The sequence below is a fragment of the Taudactylus pleione genome, unplaced genomic scaffold (genome assembly GCF_031769625.1).
Source record: "Taudactylus pleione unplaced genomic scaffold, aTauple2 ptg000366l, whole genome shotgun sequence".
In the NCBI taxonomy this organism is placed as follows: domain Eukaryota; kingdom Metazoa; phylum Chordata; class Amphibia; order Anura; family Myobatrachidae; genus Taudactylus; species Taudactylus pleione.
In genome coordinates, this window is record NW_028284767.1 from 9,496,769 (window position 1) to 9,512,959 (window position 16,191).

Genomic DNA, 16,191 nt, shown 5'->3' on the forward strand with positions numbered 1-16,191 from the left:
GGGCATGCTAAAACTGTGGCAGGGCATGCTGGGATATATAGTTCCACAACAGCTGGAGTGTCAAGGTTAGCCAACACTGTTCTAGAAACACTCTCTAATCCCCGATTACTGTGTAGAACGTTTACAACTCGTGGTTCAAATATGACTCCACTACGTCAATGTCTGGCTGGCCTCACCTTTCCACCAGCTGAAGAAAAAAAAAAAAAAAGACTTCTGATAAAGGGTTCTTCCCCAAGTGTGAAGATCTTGCCATCTGAGAAATTCCAGTGTCAGAACGGACAGCGCCATGATGGCCCATTATATAATATAGCATCTGTCACACAAGACAAGAGGAACCTGATTGCATTACACCAGTGCAGGTGTTGTCAGAATGCATTTTTACTGCATTTCTGCACGAAATGGCATCCTCTTTCTAACGTATAAAACACTGCTCTTATCTTCAGTACATGGATCAGAAGGTTAGACTCCTCCAAGGTCCAAATATCCTATAATCAAACTTAAATTGTGATCGCTATTAAACCCTAAAAGCTTGCATCTATTGTCACCAGTGTCCAATCACAAGGGTTGCTCTCGTCTGAGGTTCTTTGCTCTGAACCACCAAATAAAAGACTCATTACCTGACTGGATACACATTGGGAAGACATGCTTTTTTTTGATCATACCGATAATTGGGAAGATTTTTCAGCAAAATCACAGTCCTGATACAGTATCAGTGCTACACACTATGCAATTTAAATGAAATACCAGTGAATTTGCATATGTCCGCCCTCAATGATGATGAGGTAAGCAGGAAAAAGCATAGGAAATAAGGGCACATTATTGACAATGCACACACACACTGCACGATATCAGGAAATGGCCGAGAATTTCAGTCTTAACCGACAGAACAGATAATCAAAGGAATGCATTTGTGGATGTTTTCCCACCGTTTCATCAGTGAACACATTTGTACACATTATACAATAAATTAAGTTGATCACCCGATTATTGGCAAATCATCCCAATTTTCATCCCCTTTTCCACTGCTGTAATAACCCAGTTAGCGGCTCAGTGGGAAAGGGTCCCTGAAAAATAACCTGGGTCAAGTGACCAGGTATCTACCAGGGTTGGACCCAGGATGCTGCAGTGTAAATGGCGCGACCCGGGTTATCCGAGCTGGGTCATGCCTAAAATAAGATGACCTCACAAATTTAGGAGGGCAGACCTGTATTCAGTGTGAACAGGGCTGACCCGGATCGAAGGTGCAGTGTAAACAGGGTCTGACCTGGGTTGGAATCATGTCCAAAAACCCAGGTCAGACCCGTGTTTTTGGTGGAAAATGGGTATAATTGTATAGTGTGCAGCTAGCTTTGAAATAAGTTCTACCAGGAACTCTCGAGTGAAACTGTACAAGCTGGATGGCCTCATAGATTGAGGCCAGCATCCCTCATACAAAAATGCACAAACTTCTCTTAAAATGGAAAAAAGGACTTCACCAAACCCTGAAACAAGAGAATCTTGTCCTCCAGCGGTAAAACTCACTGTCATCGGGTGTTGAACTGGAGCCAAAGAAAGATTATACACTGGGAAGGAGTTTGCAAATGTCTGTTTCCTCTCCATATCAGACTGAAATGAAAACTCAGTCTGGTTTCTGAGCCAGGAAGAGTCTGAAATAAAATCCTACCCCAGAGGTTCCCAAACTCAGTCCTAAAGGCACCCTAACAGTCCAGGTTTTAAGAATATTCATGCTTAACCACAGATGAGTCAATCAATTTGATTTAACCACCTATGCACAACCATGGATATCTCTAAAACCTGAACTGTTTGGGGACCTTGAGGACAACGTTTGGGAACCTCTGTCCTAAACTCTTATGCCTGTCTGGTACAACAACCCCCAAAGATCGTAAAACATTGACTTCCTGCAGTGCAAAATATTTGTTCCTGTCTCCAGAAAAACGTGATGAAAAACAGCAAACATCATTAGCGACCCGTGGGAGCACGCATCGTTAGTCGTTTGGTGCATACACACTGGACGATATGAACGATATATCTTTGAACGATATCGTTATTCATATTGTTCTTTTATCGTCTAGTGCAGAGGTTCCCAAACGCAGTCCTCAAGGCTCCCCAACGGTTCAGGTTTTAGAGATATCCATGATAGAGCACAGGTGGTTAAATCATATTGACTGAGGTACTAATTAAGTCACCTGTGCTCAACCATGGATATCTCTAAAACCTGAACTGTTGGGGAGCCTTGAGGACCGCGTTTGGGAACCTCTGGTCTAGTGTGTACGCCCCTTAATAATCTATGACATATCCCCGGCTCATGATACCTCTGACCCAGGTGTCTATAGTGGAACCAAACCACTGATCCCAGAATAGAAGCAGGCTTCTGGGTGGAAATGTTGCTGGTCATGCTGATAATTTGTCAGATTTATTTGAAGCTGAGAATCAAGCTGTCCAAGTCTGTCTGCCAGGTCAATTTGCTAAACATATTGAGAAATGGAGAGTGGACCTTAAAAGGACTGACTCCTCACACTACTTGAAGTTCAAAATTACTTTAAAATGGGACATCTAAGTCTAAGAGTATTAACTAGCTCCCTGTAGCCTGCAAAATGATCCTAGCCCGAATGAGACGGGTATTCAACATGCAGCCCTCCAGCTGTGGTGGAACTACACATCCCAGCATACCCTGCCACAGTTTCACTATTAGGGCATGCTACAATTCTGACAATGCATGCTGGGAAGTGTAGTTCCACAATACCTGGAGAATCGCATGTTCATTACTCCTGGAATAAGACCTCACCTAAGAAGAGATTCTCCTCTTAAACTTCAGATATACTTAAGCCATAGGGTCCACCCTACAAAGACTGCTGACACAAAAACTCTCACCCCATGACCAGAATTCATAGCCGCTATCACCAAATTACTTTAAGGTGTCACAAAATATTTCCACCAAGTTGTGCAAGTCTGTTCTTGGCCTATTAAACTGATATCTTTCAGTGAAGTCATCCTGCCACATCTCTGAACAGGCAAAGTTGATAATATCATGCAAGTTGGCCTGCCTGTACGTACGATCATAGATATTATCGTTCATGCGGGAAGGCGCATCGTTGGTCGTTTACTGCATAAAAATGAATATCATTATCGTTCATATATATCATACCGTGTGTACGCACCTTTAGACTGTAAGCCCTCAGAGAGCCTAGCCATCAGTGTGTCCACCTCCTTAAACAGACATGTGGAAGAGATGCTCCTAATACCAGAATATCAGGTTTGCAGATGTCCAGCACCTGGTGCACAGCCCAAAATGAGGCATCGCACCCAACCAACCTGAGGACTCATCTGCACCTCTTTGGGATTTGTTGCCCTAATGTATACAGGGATGCTGACTACAAGGCACTCTCCTAGAAATGGGAGAGGCTTCACTTACCTCTGAGACTCATATACGCAGTGGTGCAGCAGATGCCAGAAATTTAAAAAAAAACCTAAAAGCTGCAACTAATACCCCTTTCAGACATACTGAGTTGCCACATATGTCTGAAAGGTACCTACCCGGGAACACGTTCCCGGGTAGCCGACCCTTCAATCGACCAGGGTATTTCCCAGGACTTAAGTCCCGGGAATTACCCTGCTTATGTATGAATGGTGCTACCCGGGAATTTCTCTCCCGGGCTGCACCAAGCAGCTTTTACATTGGCAGCGCAGAGCTTCCTATAGGACGCTCAGCGCTGCTGCTCATTACATTGAGTTGGCAGTGCAGAGCGTCCTATAGGACGCTCAGCGTTGCTGCTCACCGCCCTCTGCGCCGGGTCCTCAGGTACAGAGAACCCCAGCCGGACGCCCGGGAACACCCGCCGGCGGTTCTTTGCCACAGCGGGCCGCCCACACTCCCGCTGGACCACCAGGGCAGATAGGAAAATATTTATTTTATTACCTATTTTTATAATGGCTGCATGATGATGACATCATCAACGGCAGCCGGAGAGGGAATAGGCTAGGATTGGCAGAGGAGAGGCAGGTAATATTTAATACTAAAAAACCCAGCTTATGTCTGAAACGGGTCTACCTTGGAATTTCCCGGGTAGACGCTGTAGTGTGAAAGGGGGGTCTCGACCAAATACCTGGGAATTTGCATAGGAGAAATTCCCGGGTCTGAGCAGGAAATTTCCCGGGTCGTATGTCTGAAAGGGGTATAAGTAAATTCCCCACACTCCAAACTGGCTGTACTCATCAATAGCCACTATACTGCAAAGTTCCCAAGTGTCCTTCAATTGGAGTACTAAAACAGTAAAAAAAAAATTATTGTTACTTCTCTACCTGTTGGCCATCAACCTAGAGTAGGGTTTTCCAAATGCAATCCTCAGTTACCCTTAACAGTGCATATTTTCCAGCTCTCCTACTTTGTGCACAGGTGTATTTACTGGCTGAATTTTTAAAAAATCCACAGGTGGTGCTATTTTAATTGTGATACTGAGGAAATTTGCACTGTTAAACTGGCCACACATCTAAAGATTATCTGTCCAACCAGCCAACTAGTTGATTGGTTGGAATGAAAATCTGGTAAGGTATTAAAGCAAATGACAATCAGCAATTTGCTCCTAAATGCCAGAAAACAGATGAAAATGGATGTTCAGACACGTTTATTAAATGTTTGATCTAGACAATTTGTTCAAACAACAGTTTTTGTCCATTTTCCAGTGTTTGGGAGCAAATTGCTGATTGTCATTTGCTTTCAAACTTTACAAGTTTTTCATTCCAACCAATCAACTAGTTGGCTGGTTGGACAGATAATCTTTAGATGTGTGGCCAGGGGTTTATGAAGCCCAAGTTTGGAAAACCTTGACCGAGAGCAGAGGTTCCCAAACTCCACCATTACTGTCCAGGTTTTAAGGATATCCATGCTTGAAACCAGATGGTTAAATGAAATTGACTGAAGTGCTAAGTAATGCCGCGTATCCACTTGCAGACAGGAATGTTTGAACAATTACATCGTAATCGTTCCTCATCCTGTAGGTGCCCACACTGAACAATATGTCGTTCAGTGCAGGCACCCTCCCTCATCCCCGAACATGCCCAATCTGTCGTTATCGGCAGATTGACCGGAGTGTTCAGGCGATGATTGCCTGCCATTAGTGAGCACGAAAATAAGAGAGCGTGAAATTCCTGGCATTAGTGAGCCATCAGGTCCCGTGCTACTCTGCTAGCGTTGGGCATCTTTTTTTTGCCGAAATGCGTCTAAGTTGCAATGCGAGGTGACTACGATGCACCAGGAGACTTTGCTGATTAATTTGATATGTGACATTTGTATATCGGTGTGCAAAGGAGTCTGTAAACAGAACTTGGTGTAGGAAAAAAAAGCTGTGGCCGCTGCTTCATAGCACTTTACATGCTGATTGAGAGACTCAGTCGCATAGAGATATACAAGTATCACATATCAAATTAATCAGCAGAGTCTCATGGTGCGTCCTAGTTGCATCACGACTTAACACATTTTTGCCAAAACAGACGCTCAGCATTACCAAAGTCTCAGGAACAGGAGCGCTAAGATGGGCTGTTTGGTGCAACTGCAGCAAAGACAAGTGAGGACACATCTATATGTGAATCCAGTTAGAGTTTTATCCATCAGTTTAGAAAAGCTTGATATGCAAAGTAGAAAGGTGCACTTTATGCAATGTTTATATACCATGTACTTGTCCTGCATGTCTTGTACTGTAAAGCCGTATACACACTGGAGCAATGTCGGCACAATATGTAGTTTCTAGCCGAATCAGAACGGCATATCGGCCGCATCACTCAGTGTGTATGGCCAATATGCGTGCTCCCGTGGACACTTGTGACATCGTCCGGTTGGTCGTGCTGCACATCCAACCGGAAGATATCACAAGCGGCCCTGTTGCAGGTAATGCATGCTAATGTGTACCAAGGATCCAATATGACAACCCCATCGCTCATTGTGTACCCAGCTTAAGTTACTGTTCTCTTGTTCTGCTCAACTGTTTATGTACCCTTCTAGCACCATATAAAGGATTATAATAATAATAATGGTACCACAATAAACTAAGCCCGATAGGAAAAATCTAATTGCTAAATTGGACTCAGCATAAAAAAAAAAAAAGTATATTTATAATTAGAGATGAGCGGTTTGGTTTTGGCTCAGATCTTCCCACCAAGTTCGGATCTCAGAATGAAGTAAAACATCATCTTTCACGGACAAAGATGAAGATTTGTCCGTGAAAGATGACAGCATGCCTCGTTCTGAGATCAGAACTTGGCGGGAAGATCCGAGCCAAAACCAAACCGTTTATCCCTACTTATAATACCCATCAAATCTCTTGGAGCAAAATGGTTATTGGTAATTGTCACACACTGAGGGGAGATGAGCTCTGAAAAGTGATAAATTGGAAAGTGATAAACTAGCAACCACTCAGCTCCTAACTGTTCTCTTATAGGCTGTATTTTAAAAATGACAGGAGCTGATTGGTTGGTAGTTTATCACTTTCCAATTTGTCACCTTCCAGAGCTTAGTACATCTTACCCACTGTGTGAATATTCAGAGCAAAGAGTAAAACGGCTACTACTCGATATCCCTGGCAAATGCGGCTGTGGAACAGAGAAAGTGATCGCTTGCTATATCGTATTACTATACTGCATGAATGTTAAATATACACTTTATTTTAAAAGTATTGAGCAACTTGAAACTAGAATATTCAGTAAATGGCAAAAGCATATGGTTAAATATAAGTATTGAAGCAAAAGCACACTTGAATATCCTTGTCCTTACAATTACTTATGTATAGCATCAATATTGTATAGTTTCTTTAAATATAATTTGCATTTCTACAAAGTCTCTGGCTAATTACAGAAATAAACACAAAAAAAGACTCAACAACAGATTGTGGAAAACAGTCTATATTTACATGCATTTCCAAAATATTGACTAAAGAATGATTTATATAAAGTTAACAGTAAATCCAAAAAGCTGTGTGTATCAGGTGAATTGACATGTCCGATGCTGAGAGATGAAATCTGTACTCAATATGCTTCATGTGCCCAGGAATACGCAGCAAGCCGAGCTTGGAGCAGGATTCAGAAGTTACCACATCTGGTCCACCTGTTTCTGTCAGGACAAATGGAAGAGGAGAGACTGAATGCAAATGGTTACAAACTGCAAACATCCATACTGTTTATTTAGACAAACTGGAGATTTCTCTCAAACCCAGAGATACATTGAACATCCTAGGTAGGAGGGCTGACTGAAAAGTAATGAGACTGCCTCTGTTATTCTGTCCCATATGTAGATGTGACAACACTATGCTGGTTATTGTGAAGCTCATACATTGATGTGTCTGAACCTGCGGTTGGACGTCTTTGTTTGGTCACAGTGAGTGGAAGATCTTCGTATGTTTCGTCATGGAGGATGAGGAAGATGTGTCTGTGAGATTATGGTAGAGATGTGTGATTGAATTTTGTGTTAAACTTGGAAAAAGCTGAAATGTTTCAATACAATGGACTGTTGTTTGGATTCCGGGTCATAATGACGAATCCACGATTCATCACACATCACAATCGATGTCAGGACATCAGGTATCCTCTCCGACATTCGAACGGTGTTCTTGCACGATTCAACTTGTCGTTGCATCTGTTCTTCTGTGAGATTTCTGGGTACCCACCTGGCACACACACGTGATGCATTTTCAGTTACTTTGTCACAATATGCTGAACCCGTTGGAATGAGATGCCAAGTGAAGCCAAAAGTTTGTGTAAAGTTAACCTTCTGTCATTTGGCAACATCTCCGCAGCTTTGGCAATGCTGACATCTGTAACTGCGGCGGATGGTCTCCCAGAGCGCGCTTCGTCAGTCACTCGCATATTGCCCTCTTTGAAATGCTTCCACCACCGAAATACTGCAGCGCGGCTAATTGTTTCTCCATCGTACGTATGCTTGCTGTAACATTCCAGGAGTTTCATTTCCGCTTTTTCCAAGTTTAACACAAAATTCAATCACCACATCTCTGACATAATCTCACAGACACATCTTCCTCATCTGCCATGACGAAATGTACAAAGATCTTCTACTCGCTCTGAGCAAACAAAGATGACTACGGCAGTCCAACCGCAGGTTCAGACACATTGATGTATGAGCTTCACAATAACCAGCATAGCGTTGCCACATCTACCTATGGGACAGAAAAAAAGAGGCAGTCTCATTACTTTTCAATCATCCCTCGTATGTTTCATTTTGACACATACTTAATCCATATTTGCTTCTAACTATTTTCATCAAGTACTCATCAGGTCAGTCTTGTGCATATTAACTGGTCTAGTATTGTTTTAGGTTCTAACAAATTGAAAGTCACAGACTAAGATGATACCCTGCACTCTGCAATATTGTAGGCATTGCAGGGCAAATATCAACTCTAACAAAGAAGTCTGGTACTGGAGAGTATTTGCCATGTGTGACCCAAAAATTGGGTTGCAATACTGACATAGGAGAGAGACTGGACAGGAGGGATGCAGTACTGACAGAGGACAGAGTGGAGAGCAGGGCGACAGTACTGACAGAGAGAGGCTGGACAGGAGGGATGCAGTACTGACAGAGGAGAGACTGGGCAGGAGGGATGCAGTACTGACAGGGGAGAGAAACTGTGCAGGAGGGCTACAGTACTGACAGGAGAGAGACTGTGCAGGAGGGATACAGTACTAACAGAGGAGAGAGACTGGGCAGGAGGGATACAGTACTGACAGAGGAGAGAGACTGGGCAGGAGGGATACAGTACTGACAGAGGAGAGAGACTGGGCAGGAGGGATACAGTACTGACAAAGGAGAGAGACTGGGCAGGAGGGATACAGTACTGACAGAGGAGAGAGACTGGGCAGGAGGGATACAGTACTGACAGAGGAGAGAGACTGGGCAGGAGGGATACAGTACTGACAGAGGAGAGAGACTGGGCAGGAGGGATACAGTACTGACAGAGGAGAGAGACTGGGCAGGAGGGATACAGTACTGACAGAGGAGAGAGACTGGGCAGGCGGGATACAGTACTGACAGAGGAGAGAGACAGCACAGGAGGGTTGCAGAACTGACAGAAGAGAGAGACAGCACAGGAGGGCTGCAGTACTGATAGGAGAGAGACTGCACAGGAGGGCTACAGTACTGACAGGAGAGAGACTGCACAGGAGGGATGCAGTACTGATAGGAGAGAGACTGCACAGGAGGGTTCAATCTTTAATGACTGTACCATAACTCTAAACTAACATGGCTAATACCAGAAAACTATTAGCACAACCAAGTTCATATTAACCCCTTAGCTGCGGATGAATAGACCTACGACATGGAAAGGTTACGTTTTCCATAGATGATGGGAGTCACATTATGACTTCACCATACTGTCCCACACACATTGGGAATGGTAAGGGTCTCTTCTTCCAAATATTATAACCCATTAGTAGTTATTGTCTGGTGATCACCAGACAATGACTAAAACAAAAACAGTACACAAAGAATTATCCAAAGCTTTTGGGAGGGGGGGGGGGGTTGATCTCAAGCCCAAATAACCCCATCCTCTGTCAAATTAAAAAAAGGTGGCTCCCTCATTTAATGTTTAATATTTTCTAGTTAAAAAAAAAAAAAAGTATACCTAGTTGGCCACCGAGGCCAGCATTTAAATTAAAGCTGTAAAAAAAAAAAAAAAAAATTTTTTTTTTTTTTTTGTGGAAACCTACATGTAAAATCCTGTTTGTTAGTGTTTCGGTAAGATGTATGGATGCTGAAGAGGTTTATAAAACAATAAAAATAAATAAATTAAAATAAAAACAAAAAAAATCATTTTAGTTCACTTTATTGCATTTAAGAATAACAAATTATATATGCTAAGCATATATGAGTACATCATGTGTGTGACCATGTAAGTATTTCTACATACCTTCATGCACATTTAAACTTCATATCTGATGAGGCTTGCCATAGTTTCTCAGGGGGGAATCAGTTAGGTGTGGGTTTGCTTTAATTGCCATTTTCCCTGCGCAGTAAACCATGGGTTAATGTGCGCTAACCCATAGATTCCTTGCAAAGTGCTGTAATCTGTGCCTTTCCCTGCGCACTAAAGCAGACTCTCCATTTTAACGCTGATTTTTCCTTGCAGCTTCAGAGGCCGAGGAAAAATCCATCCTCTGCGTCTTAGTGCGCGGGGTTCCCGCAGCTAATTGAATCAGGCAGTGCGTTCCGTTAGCTGGGAGGTAAATGCTGTGCCTAATTGAATCTCCCCTTAAACGTCATGGTAATTTTGAGTGTGTCACTCCTGCATGCCATCGATTGTAGGCAATTCGTGCATAGCTAGATAGTGATTTAACCCCATTCACTGCTGAGGATTTTCTCAGAATTTTTTTTTTTTTTTAAACAGAAGGCATTGCATTTCAGAAAATGCCATTAGTCTTTTTGCATCTTTTATAACATCAACATTTTTCTTAACCAAAATGGGCAAAAAAATTATATATATATTTTTTCTTCTTGGGATTTATCACATTTAATACATTTTAAATAATAATCCCAACTATAGCTATATGTGATGCGGTTAGTAAAGTGCATGTCATCGTACCTCATAAGTTGTTCTTTCTGTGGAAGTAATTTCATATAGAGTTTCTTCATTCTCTGTCTTCAACTCAGGAAGCTCACAATCCTTTTTTGAAAAACAAAAATAAACCTATATTTCAGATAATTCAATAGACAACAAAAGTGTTTGCACTTAAACATTATTTCATTCACTAAGGGCCTATGTATCAAGCTGTTTTTTACATAAACTTATGCAGAACTGTAGTTTCTGCATAATTTTATGTACTGTTGCTATGTACTAATAGCACAATGCAGGAGATTTCACTGAAATCTCCGGCAAAGTGCTAATTAGCACTTCAGATTGCTGTCCCCATTATTATCAATTGGGACTATGATCTGACCCATATGCACCAAACTCCAAAAAGTAAAGTTTTTCAGAGTTTCCTGGTAGTTTACACCATCTTCAGATGGCTGGCCCCAGAGGCTGACAACTGTGTGCATGCATAGTATCAGCTTCCCCCGAAAAGAAGTCTTTCACTTCTGTGAAAGACTTCTACAATTTGCCGGGGATATAAGTCACAGGGACAGCTGTTGTTGCGAGTTTTCCTTTGTACATAGCGGGAATATTTTCATTAAAAATGTAAATATCCCCTGCAATATGGATAGATAATTGCGGCAGTTCTGCGATTATTAGTACATAGACCTTAATCTTGACTGCATGGTGCTGCTTGCTATCACTGGCAATGTATAAAGGGGTGTGCAATGCCAGGTGCTGCTTGCTATTACTGGCAGTGTGTTGATGGTGGATAGCTTAACATGATCTAGTGCATGCTTGGTGCTATTTGCTATCACAGGCTGTGATAGCCATTAATTATATTTAGAAAGGCAAAGAATATTAAAAATTATCTGGCCCCTAGTATGTTCCGTTCAACAAACAGTAGCAATAACTCTTGGTTACCGTAAAAACCTGAAGGGACCTTTAGATGTACAGTAATCATACTAGGTGTCTAACCTGCCCCTTTATGCAAAATAAGGCAAGAACATGTACCTCCAATACAACTGGAGAAAGACATCCTTTAAAGAAATTCATCAATTGCAACACTGTATATATAATTTACGTGTTGCAATGTGAATCCAAGTTCCAATATGTAGGCCGTACGACTCGCCTACTTAAACAACGTATATAGACACCGGCAACTCCAGCCATTCATTTGCACAATTCACTTTAATATTCTCCAAACCGGGCTCCTGATACTTAAAGCTTTGGGGCCGGGAGAAGCGAACATTTAAAAAGCTTTATTCCTAATACGGATTGTTTATATTAGACACAAAGGTTCACAGACTGAAGGTGCAAACACACGGAACGATTTTTTGAACGATTTGTCGTTAACGGCGTCGTTATCGTTCAAAAAAATCGTTCAGTTTCTGAGCTATAACGATGAACGATAATCGTTCAAGCGCGCTCCCATTTGTAGTTCATCGTCCATTTCAGACTGTCCAACATAACGATTTTCATTAAGGGAAGGAACATTTTTCGTTCATCGTTGTAAAAATTGTTCATTACACTTCAAAAAATCGTTCACTTTTTCAAGGGAAAATCTGACAGATAATCGTTGGTTACAAAATCGTCACGTGTGTATGCACCTTGAGACTCAATATAAACACAGTCTTTGTAAAGTCCAGGCCTTTCTACATGGAAAGAGGTCTCACTATAGCGAATGCCTAATAGAATTGGGTGTATTATATTTAGAAACTCTCACTGCGGACTGTTTCTATTTTAAAAGCAATTGCAACTTTTTGATCTAAATGGAAGTCTCTTTTTAGAAAGCGACATGTGCACAGATATATACGTTTTACTTTTGGTTAATACACCTACCTTTTACATTTTGATTGGTTATATGTATAATTTACTGTGTATTAAACATTTATAAACTGTGAATAGGTCTGTTTGTTTAATATTGGAAGCACTGGCGCTTTCAGAATAATAATTTTTTGAATAGATGGTGGACAGCTTATATGATTCAGCCCATGCCTGTTGCTACTTGCCATCACTGGCAGTGTACAGATGGTGGACAGCATATGTGCTACACACATGCCTGGTGCTGCTTGCTATAACTGGCAGTGTACAGATGATGGACAGCTTACGTGATCCAGCGCATGCCTGGTGCTGCTTGCTATCACTGGCAGTGTACAGATGGTGGACAGCTTAGGCAATATACACATGCCTGGTGCTGCTTGCTATCCCTGGCAGTGTACAGATGGTGGACAGCTTAGGCAATATACACATGCCTGGTGCCGTTTGCTATTCCTGGCAGTGTACAGATGGTGGACAGCTTACGCGATATATGCATGCCTGGTGCCGTTTGCTATCACTGGCAGTGTACAGATGGTGGACAGCTTATGCGATATACGCATGCCTGGTGCTGCTTGCTATCACTGGCAGTGTACAGATGGTGGACAGCTTACGCGATATACGCATGCATGGTGCAGTTTGCTATCCCTGGCAGTGTACAGATGCTGGACAGCAATTTTCTGAATAAAGAACATGTAGAATCTGTATTTTAATGTGAATTTTTCCTTGCAGCTCCTGACACTGAGGAAAAATCCTGCGTCTGGGGATAAGTTCCTGCAGCTAAATGAATCGGGCAGCACATGTGGGGTAAATCCTGCGGCTAATTGAATTTCCCCCTTAGAATCCTTTTAGAGCTCTATCACAACCATATTAGATTTGTGGAACACTCCCTCCCTACTGTTGTCATTTATATAATAGACAGGAGCAAATGGGTGTGGTGTATGTCGGCAGCATGTCACCATTTAACACGTAGACACTGCCAGAATGTCAACATTTGGATTTTAAATGTAAAACTAACTCTAATTGCAGCCCAACTCTAATCTAACCCTATCCCAACACTAAAATCATGTGTTGACATTCACAACATCCACATTACATCATTCAAACCATGTCGGCATGACGACTGCATACCGCAGCAAAGTACTTCAAGTGTATTGGAAACATTGTATTGTAAGATTACTGGTATGCACTTTATTGCTACATTAAAGCCTTAATTAATCCACAAAATATAATGAGGGCTCTTGTTTGAATTTACCTGTTGGTTTGATGCAGGTAAAATAGATTTCTCATAGTCACAGATTGATGCTAGATCTGCATTCTGAAGGTGGACATCAGCAGCTGAAGAGGATTTCCCTTTGCTGTCAAGTATTGAGCAAAGGCAGTGATGCAAAGATGACATATAGCCGACTTTGGCCTTGAGTTTTGCATGATTCAGGGATACCATTTCAAAGAGATTTCTTTCAGACTCTTCAGTCCTATTATCCTTTTTTACCCACATTTTTCTGCGTGGATGCCACGTGTCATAATAATATTGAAATATGTCTTCTGGACAAATGGCTTTTAGGTCATTCAAATATCGCTCATAGACCTTAAGTGAGCACGTCTGTGAAAGAATATGGAGGAAGGTTTTAATCTGGGCTTCAACCGTAGTATCCAGGAGTGAGATTCGGCAGTAGATCAAGTTTAGAACCAAATGCATACAGTACCTCAGGTTAGCATGCGGAAAATGGGAACTCAGGTTAATCGGCTGCTGGATATCAGGATTGACCGTTACAAGTTTTACCTTGCTGCTTAATGTGGGGACAATTTCAACAAGCAAGCCTGTAAGGAACTCAAATGTGCCATCAACGCCTTTCCTGGCAATGCAATAAGCACATGGCGTCCACGCTTCTTCTCCCTTCACCTTGCAGAAGGTTGTGTACAAAGCAAAGCCTTGACTAAATTCTAAAAAAACATCAATGAACAGATACTCGGGAAAATTTTGTACTGCGTCTCTCATAGCTGACGTCATTAGAAAAATTTGCTTCACGTGTAGTTTGCCTTCCACGAATACCAGTTTGACCTTTGCTTCAGGGTCTGAATAGAAGAGAGATTGCAGCTCTGCAAGGACTTGAGTGCGGTCTTCAAAAGCACCAGAGCGAAAGCGAAGGAGTCTCTTTAAATCACTTGGCTCCAGAAATTTCTTAGATATGTTGTTTGCAACTTGTACTGGTAACCCTACTGCAGGTGATGGCTTGTATTTCTTCTCAGGGGGTGCGTCATTGGACTCTTCTACAACATGAGTGTGATGCAAATTACTTTGGGTGATGACAAGCTTGTCCTTCTGGGGACCCAATGTCAGCTCAATGAATGCTGAACAGTTCTTCCTAAATAGAAACATAAAACAAAACACCACACACATAAATTATTGTCCTTTTAACACAAGCACTGACCAGTCAACATGCCTATAATGAAATGAACTTGGAAAAACAGTATATGAATGCTTATAATGGATTACACACCGTACAACCACCATGCGTTAAGAAGCCTAGGGGAAAAAACGTTAGGGAGACATTTTAGTTAATGTTCAAGAATTAAAATTCAAGTTTGAGATTCCCTGGTTTCATCCTGTACATTCTCCAACTCAAAAAAATTAATTAGATATTTTGAAGTTGTGTGAAAATAATCTCTCCATTCTACAGAATTTAGGAAATATAAATGTGGTCACTGCCTTATCTTAAATACCAATTAAGCGTTCCACTTCTCTGCAAAACTCTGCCCTTCAAGTGTTTAAGAGGTCAAGGGTTGGTTCTAATTAAACAAAATTATTTAATAAATAAATGACAACTAATTTCATAGCTATTGCAAAATCTCATGACATGGCCCGGTCCTCAGAAAAGAACAACAACTGTGCTGGAACAGTGTGAATATTTATAATTACATGATTTAAAGTGAAACATACAATATGATAAAATCATTAGCTGATGTGGTGTTGTAATCTGTATTCCAAGCAGCTAAACAAGCCTGGTGAAAACTGATCATCAGGGGTGGAACAATAGTTAAAAATACAGTGGTATGAAGACCTAGGGTGCCCAACAATGATTGGTCAAACTGGCAGTCTGAAATGGTACTGCGAGTAAGCACTGGGTACAACGAGGACTTCTATCACAAGTGCAAGTGAGAAATTATTTGAAGTGCAGAAGCCCATACTTGCAATTACATCTGAACATACCAGATGGCACCTTCATATACGGAAGTGTACAATATATTAGTGATGTAGCTCAGTTATCGTTGCTTTTCTCCTTTGGCAAGCAATACTAGTGGACAAAACAAACACATTGATGTTAATAAGACAGTGTGTCCAATAATTTACCCATGAAACAGAGAGTGGGGTTTAGCAGAACAGTGGTATTGTACACACCTTTGGGAATGACTGTTGCTAAACTGGCACTACTGCCAATGTGGTCAGTCACATCTGCTAACAAGGTAGTCTCTCCCACTATGGTAGCCTCCCAGCACAGCACACAACTTCTATCACCTCTGCTGGGAACCACGGAGACATTGCCCCCCATATTCTGCTAGCCATTGTGCCTCTTGAATGATCCACACCTAAAGCATAAGCTTCTGCTTCTCTGTAGAATCATAATTAGCTACCGGGGCCTTCAGCAGTCTGCCTAAAGATGTTAAAAAAAATCCTCAATTAAAAAGGTACCAACACTTTGGTACTGGCTGTGGGAAATAATTACTACAGTGAGACGGCGCTGGGCTCTGTAACTTTCTTGCAGGTCCCTCAGTAGTCATTGATGAGCGACCATATCGGTCACTTCTA

General features: G+C 41.8%; 1 protein-coding gene across 2 annotated transcripts in view; it reads right to left on the reverse strand.

The window, feature by feature from the left end:
- Window positions 1–6,875: 6,875 nt before the first annotated feature.
- Window positions 6,876–16,191, reverse strand: part of LOC148508469 (uncharacterized) — a 30,701-nt gene continuing 21,385 nt past the window's right edge. For both annotated transcript variants that reach the window (XM_088444578.1, XM_088444579.1), the window contains exons 7-9: window positions 13,639–14,749; window positions 10,578–10,658; window positions 6,876–7,099 (exon numbers count right to left, since the gene is read on the reverse strand). In XM_088444578.1, the coding sequence (XP_088300704.1) occupies window positions 7,076–7,099; window positions 10,578–10,658; window positions 13,639–14,749 (1,216 nt within the window). In that variant the 3' untranslated portion in view covers window positions 6,876–7,075. The remainder of the gene's footprint in view (window positions 7,100–10,577; window positions 10,659–13,638; window positions 14,750–16,191) is intronic.